Raw genomic sequence first — 23,447 nt, 5'->3', positions numbered from 1 at the left:
CAGCTCTTCCTTGGCCGAGTTGGGCACCCTACTTTTCCTTTGTCCTTCTGATATGAAATGAAACTCTTTACTAGTTTTGACTAAATTATTGTAGAAGTTCAGCCTTCAGCCTCCCTTGTGGGCAAGGAAGCTATGATATTTGTCATGCCCATGCATTCTTCTTAAACCAGCACAAACTGCCATGGTAAGAACAGATGTGTGGTCTGCGAGGAAGAAGCCCAAAGATTTCTGTACTGGCTGGACATCTGATCCTTGTCAGGATACCTTCCATGTAGTTATGGCTACTACAACAGTGATCTATTTGAACATCTGCTGTTATGGTAAATTAACTTTTTCAAAGGTCTGCTGTTAAGGTGAGCCCCTAATTTTACTCTAGTTGTGATCAGTACCTGTAATTATTGCTACTATTTATTTATTTTTTACTAAAGATTGCATTTGAACGATCTGTTTGCTACTTTACTGTTAAAACTGATCTTAAAGGTTTCATGCTGCACACACCCCTCCCCCGTTACTGTTTTTGATTATAGCATATGCGAGAGGTAGGAGACCGGCGGCAGCAGCTTGAGCTGGAACATCAGGAAGCCCTGACTGTACTCCATTCCAAGCAAGATGAGATCAAAAGACTTCAACAGGTATTATTACTGATAACATGACACAGTCATACTCTGGTAGTTCACATGGCAGATAGTATTTCAAAACCTGTTATTTGTTCATTATACTTTATATATGTATTGGGACTCTTAAAGTTTCCAGAGGTGAAAATTAATTTTGAAAAAATATACAGATGTAGAAATTTGGCCTAAAATAATGGTCAGACTTATGACTCTTGTACTCAGTAGATTCTCTTCCCAATAATTTTCTTCTGTTGTGTACTAACTTGTGTGCATTAAATTGGTGTTTTATTGGCTGTACTTTACATTTTATTCCTATGAAACTGGTTCATTTTATTCTAATTCAAGTGCATTATAACTCAGATTAGTCAGATTATTTTCAGTACATTTTTATTCTTCAACAGCTCTGTGGAGCCTGAAAGAAATTGGGTTTATGTTATAAGAACGAAGTTTTAAATAATCGAACACCATATGGGGCGACACCAAATGGTCAAATATTTAAAATCACGCAAGTGTGAACGGAGATTGGTGTAGGGAATTCTTCCCTTTACTTCAACGTAGTGTGATCTTGAAGTTGGTATATTTAAGTAGCAGGGGTTGTGGGTGGCGCAGGGGGTCTTGCCTCCCTGCTCAGAGCGATCAGGTAGGTTTTTCTTTTATTTTTACATTTTTTATTTGGGTTTCAATGTTTTACAACTTTGCTCATATGGTGTCACCCATATGGTGTTCAAAGTTGTAAAACTTCATTCTTATAATATAGACCCAAAGAAATTTGTATGCATAATAAAAAAAAAAAGAGCATTTAATCTGTTTTCCTGTTTAAAGTTACAGTAGTCTTTGGATTCGTACCATATGCAGCTAGGCTGTTATGTCTTTGAATTCATTTTTTCTTGTTCCACACTGATGGTGCCACCCTGTGTTTTCTGTTACCACTGTGATATCATTAATAATATTTATGAGAATGCATGCTTACATGTTCCACATATTCCATTCTTACTGTGTCACCTGTTTAGGCCCAGACCACGACGTCACTTGCTGTCGATTTTGTGCTTTGTTCAATGCCAGAAATATATGTCGTTGGGCCCTTATCGTAGCTAAATTCTTTCGCTCTCGATCTCCGTATCCCAAAATGGCTTCGGTAAGCCATCCGACTACTGATCTTCCCAAAAAACATAAGGATAAAGACAGGTCCAAAACTGCCAACGACACTTCCGTTAAGCTAGTCGCCTGTTCGCCGGTACTCAGTGAGGTGCTTTTGCAGCCCCTGATGCCTGCTTCTATGGATTCGCATGCCACTACTGAGACCTGTTCATGCTGTGAGACTCTTCTTTGACTACAGAACCTGCGGATGTCTCTACCTTGGATGGGTCCGGAGCCGCTGTGCAGGCACCAGCTTCTGAGGAAGTTCTTCGTACTACCGATATTCGACACAAACTGATGACTTCTTTTGTGTCTTCAGTTTTTTCTAAAACTACCGGGATTCTAAGGCCCAGAGTACAAACTACGCCTAAAAAACGATGACTCAAACTCAAGCACCTGCTTTCTTGCCTCAATCTCAGATGCTTAAAATGGCGGAAGACCTTATCATGCTCATTAGGGGAAGCCAGCCTACCCCTTCTAAAAGGAAAAGAGACTTGTCCCCAGTAGCTTTATCTGACCAGGAGTCCGACTACTCTGAGGTTTCTGATTATGAAGACATGCCCTTATCTGCTTATGAGGATTCAGATGCAGAGGAATCCATTTCTTCTGCCTCTCCTCCAGAGGATTTTTCTTTTGGTGAAACCCTACATACCTTGAGAGAGCATTTCCATTGGGAATGCCAGGATTATCCTTAGTCCAAAAGAGACTCAGGAAATTTTTAGATTTACCACAGCACAGACCTGTATGTTGTGGATGATGTTTTTATGGAATCCAGTCTAACTCCTGATATTTTACCTCCTGCTCCCAGGAAACCTGACAGGTACTACAGAGTCTGTGACTCACACAAATTTCTTTTCAAAAATCCTACTGCTGACCCAGAGGTCTCTCCCAAGGACCTAAAGCAATAAAAGCAACCACAGCTAAGAATTCCACCCACACTTCAGACAGGGATTCCCAAGTTTTAGACAGATGGGGTAAAAAAAGTATACACCTCTGCAACTCTTGCCATTAGATCATTAAATTGTCAGTTCCACATGCTGAAATACCAGCAACATACTATGGAACTTATGAAACAAAAATGATCTACCTTCCCTGACTGTGCAGAAAATAAAGAATTGCAGGAGCTTATGCATTCTGCAAGCCAAGTTAGTAAGCATACCCTGCAATGTGGGTTTGATGCCCTAGAAGCATCCTGCAGGGCAGCAGTCACAGGTTCTGTACTTAGAAGGCATGCTTGGCTTAAGGAACAGACCTTGCCAGACCATGTCAAATCAAAATTATTGGACGCACCACTGATTAAAGACAATCTGTTTGGCACCAAAGCAGAAGAGGTTTTGAAACAGATGGAAGAAAAAGCTAAGTCTATGCAGACAGTTAAAGATGTTTTTCAAGTCCAGCCTCCAAGATTCAGTAGGCATTGCCCCTCAAAACATTGGTCCTCTTTAGCCACCTCAAGGCCACCTCAGACTAGACCTAGGGGAAGCAGATCTCCGAGACAGCAGTCTCAGGGTATGCAGAGATCTAAGCAATGGAGTACCTCCACTTCTAAAACAGGGAGTGCTAAGCCACCCCCTTATGGAAAGAATTCACAATGACTTTTCAACTCCACCTCTCACCTCTTCCATTTTGCCCATACCCCTAGGAGGAAATCTTGCCTCCCATGCAAAAAAATGGGCCTCCAACACCAACAATTGATGGGTTCTCAGCATAGTGTCCCAGGGGTACATATTTTATTTCCACACACTGCCAACCCCAAAAGGGTTCCTAGATCTTCCTCCAAACCAGTGGGAAGAGGCATAAAACCAAGTTCATTCCCTGCTCTCCATGAGGGCAATTCAACCTGTTCCTGCAGAACAGATAGGTCAAGGTTTCTAGTCTAGACTTTTCCTGGTACCCAGGAAAGAGAGCACCTGGCACTCAATCTTAGATCTATCCATTCTAAACACATTCCTGGTGGTACCAAAATTCAAAATGCTCACCCTACAGCAGCTTCTTCCAATGTTGTCCAAAGATGCTTGGTTAGCCACCCTAGACCTAAAAGAGGCCTGTCTACATATCCCAATCGGAGACACTTGCAGGAAATATCTACATTTCAGGGCAGGATTTATGCTATATCAGTTCTCTGCACTTCCCTTTGGCTTATCCACTGCTCCCAGAGTTTTCACAAAATGCCTGGCTCCAGCCATTGCTTACTGCAGACAAAGAAATATTCAAATTTATCCCTACTTGGACGACTGCCTACTTCAGACAGACAGTCAGGAAAAGCTGTTGCAGCACCTGTCATTTGTAAAGGACCTACTAATCTCACTGGGGTACACTATCAACATAAAGAAATCCAAACTAGTCCCCAGTCAAAAAATTGTATTCCTGGGAGCAAGCCTGGACACAGCATCCCAGATGGCATTTCTTACTCCAGAAAAACAAGCCTATCTGACAGGCTACTTCTCTCAACTGGCCACCAGAACCCAGTTATCCGCAAAGTAAATCCTGCAAGCTCTAGGGTTTATGGCCCCCTGCATTCTACTAATTCCATATGCCAGACTGCATATGAGGAAACTTCAGTGGTACTTAAAAAGCCTTTGGTGTCAACATTCTCAGGATCTAGAAAGTATTATACCTTGTCTAAGGAAAGATTTTCTTTGGTGGGTAGCAGCATGCAACCACAACAAGGGGCTTCCCTTTTCACAACCCCATGTTGCCCAGACCCTAACCACAGATTCATCACACTATGCCTGGAGTGCATACCTGGAGGGCCACTGGAGCTCAAATCAAATTCATCTGCACATCAACCAAAAAGAGATGCTAGCTGTTCAGCATGCTCTGACAGCTTTCAGATCCCTACTCTCTCCCGGGCCTCTACTAACCAAAACCAACAACACCACAGTGATGTGGTACATCAACAAGCAGGGGGGAACTCACTCTTACCCATTCTGCAGGCTAGCCATGACCCTTTGGAACACAGCCTCAACCATGCATATTCACCTGCTAGCTCAATTCCTGACAGGCAACCAAAACTCTCTGGCAGACAACTTAAGCAGAAAACTCCTAGACCCACATGTGTGGCAATTAAACCACAGCACCTTCAGCCTTGTGACCCAGAAATGGGGTACCCTGAAGGTGGACGTATTTGCCCCCCCCCCCCCCCCAACCACCAGCTCAGCTAATTCTGCACCACGGAACCTCACAGCAAGGCCTAGAAAGTGGATGCCATATCCTTCCAATGGGTAAACCTGTCAATCTATGCATTCCCCCTCTACCTCTTCTTACAAGAGTATTAGTCAGGATAAGGGAGGAAAGACCGAGGGCAATCCTGATTTCCCCAGACTGGCCATGCCAACACTGGTACCCACTACTGTGCAGTCTGTCACCGTTGCCTCCAGGGCACCTCCCTCAGATTCCAACTCTCCTGACTCAGCAGGAGGGAGAGTTCTTGCATCCACAATTGCAGACCCTGAACCTGGCAGCCCAGCTTATTCCTTGAATTCTCCTCCAGTGGCCAGCCTAAGCAAAGCAGGTCCTGGATGTTCTACGTGAAGCCAGACAACCCAGCACTAGAAAATCCTATGCTGGCAAGTGGAAAAGGTATTGTTCCTGGATCCAGACTAAAGGAGCTGACCCAGCACAGCCCTCCTTACCTCTCATCCTGGATAACTTAGCAGACCTACTTCACAGGGGCCTATCTTTCTCTTCCATTAAAATCCATGCCTCTGCCTTATCTGTACATTACAGCAGTGAGCCACCTCTCTTTTGGCACCCTCTCATCAAGCATTTCCTGAGAGGGGCTAACAATTTAAGGCCACCAATAAGAGCCCCTACCCCTGCTTGGGACCTTAATTTTGTGTTGGAAAAGCTCACGCTACCCCCCCCCCCCCTTTTGGGCCTGCAGTTTCAGCTGAGTTAAAATTCCTCTGTTGGAAAACAGCTTTGCTTCTGGCCATCACTTCAGCTAGAAGAGTGTCTGAGCTACAAGCCCTTATGGCTGTGGAATCCTTCATCATTTTTTATGCTAACAGGGTCTCCCTCAGGACTAACCCAACTTTCATGCCTAAAGGGGTGTCCAATGTGGCTCTCAGCCAATCTGTTCATTTGACCACCTTTTTCCCTAAACCTCAAAATAAGGGGGAAAGGATTCTGCACTACTCTTTAGATGTGCACAGACAGCTCAGATTCTACTTGGATAGGACTAAGCCCTTAAAGAAATCTAACCAGTTACTAGTCAGCTTTGCACCAGGGGCAGTAGGCAAGGCCATATCAAAACAAACCATCTCCAAATGGATAGCACACTGTATCCATTTCTGTTACAAACACCATGGGAAACCACCCCCACAGGGGATAAGAACACATTCCACTAGGGCAACTTCAACCTCTGCAGCCTTTCTCAGAGGGGTCCCTACCAGGGACATCCTGGAAGCTGCAACTTGGAGTTCTGTTCATACCTTCACCAAGCATTACCACCTGCCTATCTTTTTCAAATCCAGGGCAGGCTTTGCAACCGCAGTCCTGTAGGGCATACTAGCCAGCCCGAACTCTTCTTGACTGCTCTCGGGGCTAGTAGTGGTGAATTATCAAAATCATAGCAGTAGGGGAAGCTGACACCAGTGCTTATTCCAACAAGTGTATGAATAAAAAAAAAAAAAAACACAGAGCTAATGTTGAAAACAAATGAACTTTCTTAGAAAAGGTACGTCTCACTTGGGAATCAACCCAAGTGTGATGACTGCAACAGTGAAACACAAAGAACATAGTACAGTTGTGTACTCTTACCATAAATGTATATGTTCGAGTGTATTCACTGTTGCAGTCCTGGTTTCCCACCCTCCAGCTCCCTTGTCTCTCTCTCTCTCTCCCTCACTCTTTTCAGGGCTATTGGTATTTACTTTCTACTGGTGGTGTTATTCCACCATAACTTAGCTCCCTATTTGGGGCAAGAAAAACTGATGTAATGGCTTCGGCTGCCTGTTTTTATACCATTGATGACCTGACGTCAGTCCTGGAGCAACAGCAACCTACGCAGAAATACTAAGTCTCTGGTATTCGGGATGACTGAGGGCTACCCCTGGCAGGATAACCAAAGTGTGATGACTGCAACAGTGAATACACTTGAACATCTACATTTATGGTAAATTTACACAACTGTACTTTTTTCAGTGTTTGTATTATCTTTTTAGTCTCTTTCTGCATACCCTGTACCATAAAAGAACTATTTTTAGTTCATGCTCCTAAATACTTCAATACTTCATCTAACCATGTCTCCATATATGTAGGGATTCATCTATGAGTACATAGTTTACAGCTGTAGCATTTTTTTTCAGTAATGTTATATCCTGAAAAGCCCTGAAATGGATTTCTGGGATAGACTTGCTTCTCCTTAATGCATCTAGGAAGATGTAACAGACCCATTAAGGTGCATTCTTGAAGTTTTTAGTGGCTGCATAGGAAATGTTGAGCACATTAGATACTGATTGGTAGTAGCGCCCTTAACATTATTCCCTATGTATCCCTTCTGATTAACAGTTTATTTTGTGAACCTCTAAGCTGAAGTAACATATTTTATTTGTTTTTCCTAAGAATATTCTGTAAGTTAGTTTAACTTAACTGTAAGACAGACAAGTGGCAATTTTCTCTGCACTTTGTGAACATATCTTGGATGTCTCTTACAGTTTTTGGAAGCAGAAATAGAAAGTTCTAATTTTTTTATCATAAAGCATTTAAAAAGAGAGCAAGGGATCTTGCAAAACTACTACTACATCCTATCAAGCTTACTCTATGCCTCCACTGTCCTTACAAATATTAACTTAATATCAATTTGAAAATTAGAATAATGCTACAATAAAATTGCTAAATTTACTACCAAATTACCAAGCTTAACACACCATTGTCTAGTCCTCAAAAAAAAAACTACCATGAATTCTCAAAAAAAAAAAAAAAACAGCTTTGTGCAGTTGAAAAATACATATAAAATACTCTTCTTTCCAGACAAATGTTCTGACTCTATTCTCTACTACAGTCATACACCTCCACAGGACCACTATGCTCATCAAACACAACACAAATCTGCTTGAGGTCAGAATAATGACAGAATAGCTCTGTCAACTCCCTGCTTTCCCCCTACATAGATAAAATGTGGAACTCCCTTGCTATTACAGTCAGGCAAATATCTTCCCAAACTGCTTCAGAAAGAAACTAGGATTACCTATTTAATTTCTGGCATTGTACCTCTTCCAGCCCTCCTAGCAAAATGCTCCACTACATCTCTTGCTTTTTCCCTCCTACCTTATATTGCTTCCAGAATTCTGTTTCCTGTTATTCCCTCTATTCCATTGCCTGCTGTATATTTGCCCAGAAACATCAAAATCTATCTGTCTTTCAACTGCTATTTTTCTACTTATACTAAAATCTTCTTTTCCAATATTTCTAGAAATCTTTCCCTCTAGTAACTCTTTCTCATACTCCAGTCTCTGCCTGAAATCATTTCTCCTCTAATTTAATGTCTCTTAAGCATAAAATTTCTACTGTAATTTAATGCCTCACACCAAGTCCCTCTTTCTCTAAACATGTTAAATATCGTACACTTTACTATAAACATTTTTCTTTTCCCCAGCAATGATCTCTGTTATTTAGTCATTAATTATGTCTTCTGCATTTTATTTTCCTTAAATATTGTGTATTGTCAATTGTATTCTCATACAACAATTTGCAATTTTGTGGATCTTTTCTCCTTGGGCCTCCAATGAAAAGAAGTCTTGCATGACCCAGTCAAACCATCCTGATAAACAAAGATAGATACATACATACATACATGGATACATCTGGGAGAAAAAAAAAGTACTTAAGCTCTCAGGGCTAGTAGTGGTGAATTATCAAAATCATAGCAGTAGGGGAAGCTGACACCAGTGCTTATTCCAACAAGTGTATGAATTAAAAAAAAAACACAGAGCTAATGTTGGAAACAAAGGAACTTTCTTAGAAAAGGTTTGTCACACTAAGTTTGTTGGTAAACCCCACTACAGTCAGCAACATGCTTCCAATTTAAACCGTTATCCCCTTCCCGTTTATTGGGCTATAATATGAACTTGTCCTTACTTCTTAACATTCCCTAAAAATTGTACAGTCAGTTTTATCTAAGAACCTAATAACTCTTAGTCTTGTAAATAATAGCTATTTGTGTGTATGTACTATCTGCTGTACTAACTATATTCACCAGTAGTGCATTTTATCTGATGTTCTTCATTAAAACCACTTTTGCAATATTCCTCACCAGAGGGGACTTATCCACCAGGATAACTGTAGGCCTGACCAGTCGACAAAGCTTAGGCTCTTTCCTCAAGTACCGTACATCCACCATTATCACAAGAGGATATGCAAGTATAATACGGGTGTGTGTGTGGGCATGGCAAAACCCAGATCTGTCATGTGTGCAGACTTCTATTAGCATTGCATGTAGTCATTCATATCGGTTGGCTTCATCTCATCAATCTCAGGCAGAGATGTACCTTGGTATGGAGCCTTCCTTTTTTGAAAAACATTTTGTGCAAAACTATGTCTATCAGGAGAAAAGAAAGTGTGATTGTGGGTATCAAATTCCATGCACAGATTCCCACTTCAGTTGCTTGTTTTGTTTGGGGCAAATACAGTGTAAAAGGTTGTAGTATTTGTCAGGCATCCACCCCTAAGATCATTAGTAGTAGTCTTTACTCCCTCAGGACTGACTTAGAAACAAACAACTTTAGGACTTGGCTTGAGCTGCTATGGCATCATCATCCTTATCTGCAGACCACCGCCTCAGTTAAAAAAAAAATTGCTGAGAGGTGCTTGACGAAAATTGGGTGTCCTTTTATGTCATTCAGTAACAGACTGATGACTCTGCCGATGCACCTTTGCAGACCTTGGACTGTCAGTCTCTTTCTCCTGGGCATGCTAAAGTGCCCCCTTTGGGGGCTGTTATAGCGAAGGACCCCAGCACTAAAACTAAGACCAAACATATGGCTGAGATAACTGGAAAAGGAGAACCTAGAATGATTTTATTTTTCTGAGGGAGAGGCAGGTATCATTCAGCTATTAGTTCAAGAGGGCTAACATGGCTCACTTATGGAGGTAAAGTGGCTTCTGCTTCAAAGAACATATGTTTTATACTCCTAGAAAACATTCTCAAAAGGCAAAGCATAGTTTCCCACCCTCTTACCCCACTCCCCTTTCCAGTTAGATAATAAAAATGACTGGTTCAACTTTGTTCAAGGTATCTTTAAACCACTTCAATCTTTCCAGCCTTCTAGTCCTTTAGAGAGGAAAATAGTTCAGTCTTCTTCTGAAAAAGAAAAAAAATTGATTGTGACTATAATGTGCTTCTCAGATTCCTTCCTCCCAGGTTTTGAATCTGAGGCAGATAACACCTTATCCTCAGACTTCCCTAATGAGATTTCATTTGGGGATATGGTTGCTGAAATGAAGGGATTTTTAATGGGAAGGTAAAGATATTTTGATTCCTAAAAATGAAGATATGATCTTCTGAATATGGGCAGTTAAAACCTGCTGCTACTCTTCCAGTATAGGGAGCACCCTAGTATGTCTTTTGGGCTGTTTCTTTGTCTCCTGATTGCCATTCTGTGGCTCTGAAAAAGTCTGATGGATTTTAGAGTACCTGGCACTCATAATGCATCTTTACCAAAATCCTACTGATGATCCTAATGTCATTTCTCTGGATTCTAAAAAAGGAGCAAAATCTTTTCCCGCCTTTAACTCTATCCCTAATGATAAGAAACAGAGACCATAGGTATGGCAAAAAAACATCTGCTATCTTAGATTTTAGTAGAGCTACCTGTCAAACCCTTATGACCAAGTTCCTTCTATCTGTCTTGCACAATATTAAACTATTACAGATCTTTCTAATTCTGATGTGAAGTGTAATTTAGCAGACGTGCTTAATTTTTCCACTCGGGTAGTGAAGCACATTCTCGAGTGTGGCTATGATTTAGTGGATGCTGCCTCTAGAGCAGCTGCTTCTGGCACTTATGAGAAGGCGTGCTTGGTTAAGGTTACAGTACTTCCCTGAGGATAAGGCACAGCTTTTAAATTCCACCTAGACAAAGAATTGTTATACAGTAATGCTTCTGCAGAAATCTTTAAAAAGTTAGTTGAATGAAGGAAACTTATGCAAGAAATGTAAAAACTGTTCACATCTCCAGTTCCTAAATTTCGCAGGAACTATCGAGCCAACCCAGGACCTCTTTTTCATAAACCTCCTAAATCAGGACAGTAAAAATCTGTTAAAAAAAGTTTCAAATTAAATGGCAGAGAGATTTTAAAAGAAAGCTTAATGGATATCAGGAAGCCAGTTCTCAAAAAAAAACAAAACTTCTGACTAATCTCGTCATGCTGTGGACCTAAAAATACTTATCACGATCCCATTTACAAGAGTCACAGATCTTTCTTAAGAATCTTTGCTGTGTTATAGGTTCATGGGTTCATAGGAGGTTAATAGGCTAATGGCCCTAGGGATACCAGACTTCACATGAGATAGATCCAGTAGTACCTCAAGTCATTTTGGGCTAAGCACTCGTATCCTTTCTCTCAATCTCAATTCCAGTCCTTAGTTTTATGATGAACCTACCTCCTATTCTAATCCACAAAATAAGGGGGAAGGATTCTTCATTGCCTTGTTGTACACAGACAACTGAGATTTTGTTTTGGCAGAACTAAAGGTTTTAGGAAAATAAGTCAATTTTTGTGACAAAAAGAAAAAGAAAGACCTGATGTTGTCCATTTCATTCTTCCTTACCACTGGATCATAGGATCCGATTACAGTCCAATATCAGATCTGAGCTGGCCATTCCAAAAGACGGATGCTTCAAGTCTCCAGCTCCTCCCACTCCCATAATGCCCTGCATCTCCTCTAACTTGTCAGATCTCATTTACCGCCTTTCTGTGTAGACGTGATTGCAACTGGTCTCAAGCAATTAACAGCTAAGTTTAGTTTTACAGTGCTTCCTTTCCAGTTTTATTCCACTTTCATCTTTAAAGTTTGTCTAAGTCTGTTTCCAATCTCCCTTCCTTGCTTTTAGGCTTACTGTTGGCATTATGGTTGTTCCTTTCCCTCTCCACATTCTTTCCCTCCTGTACAGCCATTGTCCTACGTCTTTATAACTTCTCTGTTCTATCAAAAAAAAATAAATTGTTCCCTGTATTTTTATTTTTATAGTTGGTTGTTAATGTTGTGTCCATTAGTTTAGAGTTGGTAGTGGTGCATGTGTTGGTTTTTCTACCTTCTTCGTGTGTGCATGGTGTGACTGTACAGTGGCAGACAAACCCACTGGCTTTAATCAGTGCACCTCTTGCGGGCACAAAATTTCAAATTCAGATGTCCATGAGAGGTGTGTCTGTTGCATAGGTGCTTCCTACTTAGAGCAGGATTATGAAATTTGTGAGGGATTCAACCTCCGTGCTTTAGCAGATCACCAAAACAAATTAATCTTGAAAGGGTTTCTGGCCTCATCTGGAGCTCAAATGCCTGCCAAGTCTGGAGCTGTGAAAGAACCCAAGAAGTGTGCACCTCCAGCTTCTCCGGGGATTTCAGATTCAGTGCCAGAGAAAAGGCAAAAATTGTCGAATCTGTTCCTATCAGATCAGAGAAAGACAGATCTCCTTTGGATCAGAGCATCTCTTTGGATCCAATGTTATTTTCACTGGCTGTGAACTCCTTCGCTGGTCTGACCTTCTTTGGATCCAAAGGTTTCAGATCCAAAGGTGCTGTCGGATTCCTCGAAAATAGTTTTGATGCAGAGTTCCTCATTTCAGAATAAGTCTTCTTCAGATCCCAAGGCCATGGATCGGAGATCTCAGAGCCATATGCCGAAACACAGTAAGTCACGATTTCCAACTAGATCTACCCATTCTTCAGTCTCCTCTAGGTCCTCTAGGCTTTCCTGTTCTGAGATCGACAGGATGATGCGGCATTTACTTAAGACTCCATTAGAGATGAGGTTTTACAATCTCCATCCCATCTTGGATCTGTGAGAGCCCCATCACCCATTCTACCCACTCCTCTTCATATCCAACCACCCACTATGGAACCCCAGGATTCAGATATCGTGCGATAGACATCATCAGAGCTGAGGATAGTACTTTCCTAGGCTCTGGTAGTGTGCCAGTCTAGCTCAGCAAAGATGCTTTAAGAGCATCATGGGTCCCGGATCCAAGACGTTGGCTCTGGCTCTGTGAAGGTGGTTTTGGCTCTGTCCTGGTCTGATCCATCCCGCCCCCTTGGGGATTCAGCTCTTGACAGTTTGAGGCCAGTGTTGTTTGGAGGCCATTAATCCAGGGTGGTGTCTTCCTTTTCTCCTTTGATGGCAGCCAAAAGTGCTCTTCACAGTACCCACAATGTGCCCAGTGAGGACTCCTGCAATTCATATGGGGTTGCATGTATTGGTAACATATCTAATTATGACTGTAAATTCTGTTTTATAAGACCTATTGCTACTACTACTATTGGAACTGTTTGGGTATCTTTCTTCCACATTGCTCTTGTTTCTGCCTGCAGATCCTGATATTGTATGACTTTGTCTCTCTCTGTACGTAAGACACTGTAGTCACTGGGTGTGGGAATTTCAATGATCGATGCTACTCTTGTCTTCTTTTCTTGGACCACTATATCCAGTTTTCTAGCATCTGTCTTTTGAACTGTTGGTAATGGGTGATCCCATGTGATGTAGACTTCTTCATTTTCTGTGATGCTTTGCGGCTCATGTTTCCAGTGTTTTTCAGCCACTTCAGTACGATAATGTTTTTACAATCCCAAGTGCAACAGTCTTGCCACATTATTATGCCTTTCAGTATACAGTCCCTCTGCCATTAATATGTCACAACCAGCAACGAGGCGTCCAACTGTTTCCAATTCGGTTTTACAAAACCTACATTTGTCTGTTTCTTCCACATGTTCAATGGATTTTATAAGCCAACATGTGCACAGCCCACTATCTTGGGTCAGCAATATTAACCTCTCATCTCTTGGCTTGAATTCACCTCTCTTTAACCATTCCTGTGTTCGTTCCTGATCAACATGAGGTTCTTCCAGAAGTTTTCTGTACTTGCAACTATATTTATGCTTTTTCCACATGTCCTGCCTTCTCTTCTGATCCTTCATCTTATATTCTTTATTTTGTTTTTCTGGCACATTCGGTTGCTGCCTGATTTTTATCTACTTATGGTTTGATTTCCATTCCTGCTTGACACCGATATGGATGGGGCACTGTAAATTCTTGCTGGGGATAGAGCCCACAACCATCCTGGACATGGGCATTCATCACTAAATGCAATCTTGGGTATTGACTAGCATTTCTATGGTATTACATCCTGATGAAATGGCTAGGCTTAAAATGACCTCCAGATCGATAGCCTAGTAATCTCCTATGATGCTGTGATGTCCGATAGTGCAAATGCAATCATTACCGTCCGTACTCACAAAATCCCTGCTGACTCTATCAAATGCTTTATCTGGATCAAGATCAGCCAACACTAGTGGTGTTTTATTACACTCTGCTTCCCTCTGGATCATCATTGTTCTATTAATGCTGTCAAATGTTTGACTACCCTCCAGAAAATCTAATTGATCCATAGCTATCAGTTTTGGCAACACCTTTCACATTCTTTTAGCTAGTAAATTGGATGGACAAAACATTTTATAACCAAGGTTTAACATTTAAATAAATCTTTGTAAAGCTGGGTCTGATGGGTATTTACCCTGTTTCGGTAAATGAGTAATACTGCCACCATAGCTTTCTTCCAAGATGCTGGTACTAAACATATTGTTAAACAAAACCTTCAATTCTCTGTCACTTTCTTTCCTCCTAACTTCTAAACTTTCACCCAAAATAGTGTCTTTTCTTGGAGACTGATTGTAAATCACTATTTTTAGTTCATCTCTTCCTAACTTAGTTATTATATCACCTTCATCTCTTCATCTAACTTTGGCATAATTAGGTCATCTGTAAATGTTTTTTTTTTTTTTTTTTTGCCTTTTTTAGATTTCCACATTTTTCTGCTGTATACACATTTTCATAAAATGTCTTAACTATCTCTAGTACTGCTGTAGGATGTCTGGGTATTTTTATTGTATTAGGCTCTGTAAGTTTGGTGGCAACCATTTTCGACTTTCTGTTGCCCAAGTCATTGTTCTAAAAGTGTTTGTGTTATGGAGTTGTTATAAAAAATAATTCCTTAATAGCAACCTTTTTAAACTTGCTAATATTATCCAAATATTATCTAAATACTCCCTTATTTCCCATTAGCACAGTTCTGTCACTCCTTTTCTTGTTCTCTTAGATTCCCCTTTTTCTGCAGTACATTAACCTTTGTCATCCCTTCTAAATATTTCCTCTTACTTCTTTTCCATATGTCTTTCGCTGTTATTTCTACCATGATTTAAACTTCATTTTATCACAATCAGTAGCTATCCCTCCTTTAAGTGTTTTCTGTTGTCTCTAATGGCAGTCCTTCCTTTATCAGTAGGAAAGTACCACTGTCTAAATTTATATTATTACCCGGTATCTTTATATTAGATTTTATTGGTGCCTGATTTCACATAGTCATTAAATGGGTTCAAAGCTTGAAATTTAATACAAGATACTGTAAAATATCATTTCTCTTCAATCATTTGCAGCTGTTCAAATTCTGAGTCCCTACTACTAAATTCACATCTTATATGACAGATATTTTTCATATACTTCTGGTGACATGGTTTTGTCTTTTTATTTGTAAATTACTGTAAATGAATGCTGGGGACTTTTTGTATTAATTTCTTTGACAGTGTCTCTTTCTTTGAAATGTGCAGGCACAGGTGGAAGCCAAGAAAGAACATGAGAGTGTCGTGCAGCTTTTGGAGGTACAGTGAAAGTGATTAAACATTGGAATTCTCATTTGTAAACACATTTTTATTAGTATTAGTTGGACTTAAGTATTTGCATGAATGTTGCATACTCCAAAAGAAAGTCTTCTCTCGCCTTTTTTTTCCCTCAAAAATCACTGGAGACTCTGGGAATGTATTATTTTATTTATATGTTTGTCTCATGGTGACTCTTATGTCCCTGAACCCATTTTTCACACTAGTCCGTGGCAGACAGACTTCATGCAGTATCTATGTATATTTGGAGTACAGGCACACACCACATGATAAAGTAAGATCATTGCTGTTAACAGCTGTCAGTACACAAGAAAACAAAGAGGCGGCAAACCTTGGAACAGCTGATTTTTTTTTTTTTTTTTATTAACCCACTTCATAATACATGTTAATTCACATCTGGTTTGCCATTAAGCTGTTGCTGAAAGTGTGCACTTTTAGCATTCATTTTCTCCTAATTTTATGAATCCGATGTGAAATAAATGTTGATTGTAGATTTGATAATGAAAAACTGTATGGGAGTTGTAAACACATTTGAAAGTCAGTGGATATTGATTTCTCTTGATATAATTTATTTAAAATACGTTGTCCATTTTCTAAAGTACTAGTTCGTTAAACTATGTAAATGCATAATTGGAAGAAATGTAATACATACTATTTTTTGTTTGTTGTTTATCTGAGAAAATGCACTTTATACTCTGCAGAAATGATGTAGGTATTCTGGGTACAGTATTGTCATATTATTCCACATTAGGAATCTGGGTATGACTTCCACATTAAATACTGTTTTCTTTTCTTTAATATTGTTTTTGCTGTTTTTCCCCAGCAGTACAGAATGCACTAATAGACTGCCACTGTGACTAAACACATAACCAATTTGGAGTATTGTTCCTTTTTATCTGTTTCACACCATAGGGTGCATCATCGGTCTTTGTTTTTCAGATTTAAGCCCAGTCTAGTGTTAGTTTCTGTATTCCATACTTCTTTCATTCTTCGCATTGACCTTTCGTGTTTGAATGCCATATGGGATAATATTGTAGTGCCACCTTCTTCCACAGTGCTAGGTAGCAAAATGCATTTTCTGCATCCCCTCCCTCAGTGATTTCAGTTGCAGAGTTTACAAGTGTCTGATCATGTAATGTAATATTGGCTTTGGGTACAAGTACCAAATTGGAAGTAAAGCACCACCTTAACCCTTGGGACCTAGAGCTCAGATCTCATAATTCATTGTGAAGTGTCCTACTGCCTTTACTTTCAGCACTGAGAGTCCAGATTCTAATGTTTGGTACATTTCTAAATGCCTGTCTCCATTTTCAGCTCTAAATTAACAGTTTCACCTGCATAGTTTTTTTTTTTAGTTGAGCCTGATGAATTGCAAAGTTCAAACGTGTTATTATTATTATTATTATTATTATTATTATTATTATGGGCCCTGGTGGGGGGCAGTCTCAACTGGGGTGAGGGGTGGCTCATTTCTTACAGGGAGAGGCTTAATAGTTGGCAGCATGAGTCAGAAAGCACATTGAAAAAATAATCTTAACCAGTCCATCAACCTGCCACTTTTTCCCCATTCTAAAAAGCAGTTGTGCTCCAAATTTCTAAAAATCCCCTTGCCAATGCGGCTGATGGATTGCTTTAAGTTCTGCTACCAAAAATACAGTAAGCCTTTGGTTTCTGTGTCAAGTGCTGTTTCTCTTGGACAGTAACTATCTGTCAACTCTCAGTTTTTTTTTTCAAAAATACATTATTGGAATACTTTTACAAGACATTACATACTGGTTGTGATCTTTAGATAAAGGCCTTCTTCAAAATCACATTTATCAAATGATATACTCCGGTGAGGAAGACCAACCAAGAGAATAAGGAAGGGGACAGAATGCCACTTTGGAAGCATTGAATATAGAATACTATAAACAACTAAGACAAATAACTATTAGTATTAGAAGAAAGCAGTAAAGGGAACAGATAATCAGAAATTCTTAGATGTGGTAAAAGCAATACACCGTCAGAGCAGACCAGGATTTGTCATACTCTGTCTCAAATAATAATAAACTAAGTGCATTAGCGCAAGCAGGAAAAAAAAACACAAAAGCATACTAACAAATGTAAAGGAGAAGTACATAATAAGCAATTTGTTGAAGTCTCAAGAAGGTTTTATAGAGAATAGTAATATGATCTAAAATAAAATAATTCATTACATTTTGAAGTGTTTATGAAGATCTTGTTAAACAAAATGTTGTTGAGTGGATAGAACAGTTTAGCAATAAGAAACTCTAATATAGAGGATGCAGAATAGGATGAAGTAGCAGTCGAGACAGTGAGACACATTAAGAAAGGCTCTTAAATGGGAAACCTGGGCCAGAAACAGTACCTAACATATGGCAATAACATCTTTGCATGGATATTTAAGTCCAAGTAAAAGTTTTTATATGCACAATCCGAAAAGACACCAAATTAGTTATCAACAGGAAAAAATGTGCTCCTCCATAAGGGTAAACCGGCAAGCCATCCTAAGAACTATAGGCCAATAACTTGTCTTTCAACAGTTTACAATTTATATAATGGAAATGATGCAAAATGTATAGTCACTTAGAAAAAAAATCAGTTGTAAAAATAGAACAAAAAAGGTAATGAAAGAAAATTATATTGAACAAAGAATTGTTTATTGTTAAAGCCACAGCAGAGAGTTGTAAAAAGGGGTGGAACGTAAATATGGCATGAACTGATTGCAAATAAATATTCAACAGCATCCCACTTTCATGGATTATGGAATGCTTGCAGATGTACAAGACAGACTCTACATGGACACTTACATAGCAGAGACTTGAGACAGTGACAGGCCACTTTACAACTGAGTCATGATAAACTGCAGATTATTATCCCAGGAGTACAAATCCAAAGGGGGTTATTCCAGGATGATATTTTGTCACCACTCCTGTTTTGTCTTGCCCCTAAACCCATTAAGCTGTTTACTTAATTGACTGAACTGATAGTTACAGCTTAACTTCCATAAACCTTCCTTGTTCAAAGACATCTCATCTACTTTTTTATGCCTTAGAATTGCACAACTCATCAGGCAAGCTCCTGAAAGCACAACTGTAAACAGTTAAAACTTTCTCACATGATATACGAATGACATTTGGTCTTGATGTATGAGCAAAAGCAATTTTTATGTCAGGAAAGCTGCAGCACTAAGAAAATATCAACCCAAGTCAGTATTGCGATGTAAAGGAACATGAACAGGAGAGTGTGTATAAATATTGGAGAATAGATGAAGGGTCACCAGTAAAACATGAACAAATGAGAAAAAAAGCATAGTATGGAACACTTCTGAAGACTAAAGCTAATGTCCAAAACTGCCTTTGATATTTAGGAATAAAGTTCAAGCTGTAAAGCTTTGGTGTGATTGACTAGTCCCAGAAAGCATTGGATCATCTGGGCAAGAAAACAAGGAAATGCTTCATGCTCATCAAATGATATACAAAAAGCAGTGCAGGGTAAGATTGTATATCCCTTGGGTTGAAGAAGTTATGGGCGGCTTTGACAGTCTGCAATCATGGGCCTGCATATATATTTGTTGACATCTTCGGAGCCAACCATATTGAAAATTCTATAATATGCAAAAAACAAGTTTAAGTTGACATCTTTGCTCAGTTTAGCAGAAGCATTTTGGAAAAGAGCAAGAATGGAAATCAAACCAGAAATAGTAGAGAATCAGTCAGCAACAGAAAGTGCCAAAAATAAAGGAAGAATATAAATAACCGGACCAGATGAAAACAACAGAAAACTGGAAAGCCTACATTTCTAAAACTTCTTAGAACCAACCTCCATGTTGATCAAGATTTGAAGCATGAATGGTTGAGGAAAGGTGAATTTAAGTCAAAAGAAAAAAGATTAATAATGGCAGTTCAAGATGGCAGTCTATGTACATGTTAGTCCTATAGAAAAAGAGGGCAATACAGGCAAATGCAGGTTCTGAAATACAGAACTAGAATTAGTTGCACATCTAGTTGCCGTTTGCAATACTCTTAGCTGAGGGTCTGTATAGTAAAAGACACAACAGTGTGCCAAGACTATCATACTGGGAATTGTGCAAACACTACAAGTAGCTGAGAAGCTTTGGAAGTGTGCACCACAAAACATTACGGAGAGTGAAGACATTATGATCACATGGGATCATCCAGTACCAGCAGTTAAGAAAACAGAAGCAAGAAATCTGATATAGTAGTCAAAGCAAAAAGGACAAAAGTATCATTAATCATTGAAGTAGCTACACACAACAGTTATAGTGCCCTCAACACTGAGCAGCATAAAATTCCAGGATATGCAAGTAGAAACTGGAGCAATGCTGAATAAAGACACCCAGACAGTAATAGTAGGAGCAAGAGGACTAATAAAAAGAATTTCAGACCTACTTAAATATGCTACCAGTTAAGTGAAACTCCATAAGAACTGCAGGAGGAGGCAATTCTGGATACATTGCGAGCACTGATTGAAGCAGTGCTAATTTCATGAACTGTAGTTGTACCCTGACTCAGGAATGGGGTTCATTTGGAGTAATTAAAGGAGGATAAGCTTAGTAATCGTCTTGTTTGTTGAAAGTGGACAACTTCATTTCAGATAAGAATGTTACCTACTTACCATAATGTTAGATGTGGATGAGTAGCTCCAGCCACCATTCCTGTTCCTCAGAGTGGATGACATCTAAATGGTTTTATGTGAGTCAGTGGTTCTTTTTGTTCCACCTTTTTAAATCTAACATAAATCCTGAGATGAAGCTTGTTTGCAGAGCATTATGAGCAAATGGGGATGGGCCAGTTGCCTGAAACATGTTGGATGTTAAGCAAACTAAAATCTAGCAGCTTTAATCCTGCTTGGTGATGAAGCTGGACCTGCGTCCCCAGATCTAATTATACGGTAAGTATGTAATTCTCGTTAATGTATCACACATGGCAGTGTTGATTGTCTCCACTTCCAGCAGACTGTCTTCTTACCCTGACACAGAAAAGGTAAGGGTTTGATAGATCGTTATCTAATTTGGGGTCCTGCTATCTCTTTAGAAAAGGGGGAGAAAAAAAATCAAAGCAGTGCCTTTTCCATCCAGTACTGGCAAGTCATACCTGCCTCCTGTAGTGATCTAATCAGCAGCCAAGACAAGTGACAGAGTTTACTAGGCAAGTAGAGAATAAAGAAAATGAATATTTCTGGGTTTAGTAATTATGGATCACAAGTAAAAAGACTGAGGTTTGTTGAACAGGTATGCAAGATGTACGCATGTATGGGTAAATGTTATGGAAGTTTAGTGCTCAGTAGAACATGGAAGGGGTGCATTGGGAAAAGTGATACTTTTAAATGATCAAATGAGAAAGTACATGAAAAGAGATAGGTCATAAGAGTCAAGATCAGAAATGAGCTTGACTAAAGTGCAGTCCTTTAAAACACACATGTTTATGGGCGACTGAAACATGATGAGCAAAATTATAGAATGCTGCATTAGGCTGAGCAGTGTTGTAAAGTAGGGGACAGAGATGAAAGACTGATGTACCAGATGTCATGTTTTAAGATAAGGCAGGGTTGTGAAAGGATGAGGCAGATATATTTTGTATGTTGAAAGAACAATCATGAAAGGACAGCTGTGGAGCAGGAAGTAGAAAAGAGGGGGAAGACTAACTGAGCAGAGGCATGGAAGGGTGAGAAATTTTAGCTTCATTTGCAAGGCGGGGACAGATGAAGCAGTGAGAAATGCAAGTGGGCAGAACATGTAGAGTATGGAGATGAAAACATAAATGATTTCAGAACTGATGTTGGGAGGCAGGTAAGGAAGGGTTTTGGTAAGATAAGATAGGCACTGTTGAGTTATGAGAAGATGTATCAGGTTTTGGTAAGGACATTGAAAGGTAAATGATCATCTAAAAGTGAGTTAGAGAATACAGTACATGGATGAAGCAGGCCTACTATATCAGTTAGTTGAAGATTCACTTCAGCGAACCTGACTTCATCAACCCCAAATCACAGAACTTCACTTCACGAACCCCATATCACAGAACTTCACTTCACGAACGTTCACAACTGTGAAAGATTTAAGTAGGGAAAGGAAGCAGTTGGCCAACAGCACAGCTTTGTCCTTTTCCCCACTGTAGTGTGATCTTGGAGTTGTATATATAGTTGGGATGGTGGGGGGGAGGCACAGCCACCTACCTGGGTGAATTTGACATACTGCAATGTGTGTCCATTGTGGTGTTGGCCAAGTGCTTTCTTTCCCTGGTGATATGTTTTTTCAATGTGAATGTTTGTGGAAGTGAAGTTTAGTGGTTTGGGATTGATGAAGTCAGGTTTGTTGAAGTGAATCTTCAATGAACTGATGTAGACCTGGATACTGAAGATGTAATCTGTAATGATATCTGGGAGAGCTATAGAAAGAACATAGGAAAATATCAGTGCACAGAATAGAGAGAAAGATGGTTGAGTCTTGGATACAAAAATAAAACACAGCATGGCCAGCTAAAGTAGAAGATGGTCAGAAGTTCCATGCCAGTGATGGTGTCCGGTTGCAGTTCTTCAAAAGCTGTTTTGTTTCTAATACATAAGCTAGAAATCCCTCACTTTTTTCCTGCTGTTTAATGGGGATTAACAATTGGGAGTTATTTAATTTTAGTCCAGGATATCAATGGTTTGGTCTAAGGTTTGGCCCCTTCCATGGTAGTATTATCAGTTTCAGTACTGCTGCATGTAAGGAATTCATTCTGTAGATTTACTTTCTGCCCTGAATCTCCCCATTAAGTGCAGTCATAAGTATGGCAACATGAGTACTAAGATGTGATTTCTTTGCTGACATTGTTCTCCATGTGAATGTACATGCATTGTGTAATGTGTTGTGTAGGTAATCCCCATTTGTTAATTAACTGCCTCAGATTATGTATACCAGTTTCTGGATCAAGGTCATTCAGTTAATTCTCCACATCCTTAAATTGGGTATCTACTCTGCAGTAGCCAGCACATCCTCTTGCTCTATGAAGACAGGCCGAAGGTAGAAGTATGCAGGTAAGGATTTCAGTTTTAGATGAGACAGCAACACAATGACATGAACCATGGAAATTGAAACGATGTTCTTCATTCCACATTGCTGCAGTCCTAACCATTGGGTAGTCCGCTGTCCAGTCGGCCCGAATACCAAAGTATATGGCTGACGTCGGTCAAGGCGCATTAGACTGATGTCAGGACGTCAGGGTACTAATGCGCATGACCGACGTCATATCCTCAGTCTTTTTTGCCGCATGGTCCGATGCAGAAGCAGTTTTGCGAGTGCAGGTTGGCGTTCTGAAATATTTCCGAAGTCGGAGTTTCAGACCGAATCAAGGTTGGCTAAGTACAACATTTTGGTTTTTCTTGCCTCAGTATTTAACCGGATGTCAGAAAAAATAACTGTATTTTGGGAAGCAGATACCTCATAGGGATTACCATACTTTGTGTATACCTTGTTTAGGGCCTGAGCACGGCGTTGTTGGCCCGCTCTTGTGCTAGATTTAACAAACGCACTATTAAGAGAAGGTTAGACTGTGCCAGGTTAGTTTGGGAAGCGTTGTAATTATAAATCAAAAAGCGCAAGGACAAAACAGCAAAGCCTAGGGTTGATGAACCGCAGTCCTGGACGCCGGTTCTTTAGAAACTCAGTGGAGCCAGAGGTTTTGCCAGGAGTTTCTTTGGAGTCTCAGGCAGAGACTTTACTGTTACAGGATGTGCCTTCTCAGGAGGTAGGCCAGGCTGAGGGGCTTCTCAGGTAACTGTTCTTCCCTCTCTTCCCAAGGTAG

General features: G+C 39.9%; 1 protein-coding gene across 1 annotated transcript in view; it reads left to right on the top strand.

The window, feature by feature from the left end:
• The window catches only part of LOC122787927 (peripheral-type benzodiazepine receptor-associated protein 1-like), a 1,795,954-nt gene that overhangs the window by 531,122 nt on the left and 1,241,385 nt on the right, over nucleotides 1–23,447 (top strand). The window contains exons 8-9 of the mRNA XM_044054852.1: nucleotides 528–632; nucleotides 15,574–15,624. Coding sequence (XP_043910787.1) covers nucleotides 528–632; nucleotides 15,574–15,624 — 156 coding nt within the window. The remainder of the gene's footprint in view (nucleotides 1–527; nucleotides 633–15,573; nucleotides 15,625–23,447) is intronic.

This window comes from Protopterus annectens, chromosome 13.part0, assembly GCF_019279795.1.
Source record: "Protopterus annectens isolate FY-2018-M chromosome 13.part0, PAN1.0, whole genome shotgun sequence".
Classification (NCBI taxonomy): domain Eukaryota; kingdom Metazoa; phylum Chordata; order Ceratodontiformes; family Protopteridae; genus Protopterus; species Protopterus annectens.
The sequence above is the reverse complement of the archived record's forward strand: the minus strand, read 5'-3'. Positions and strand labels throughout refer to the sequence as shown.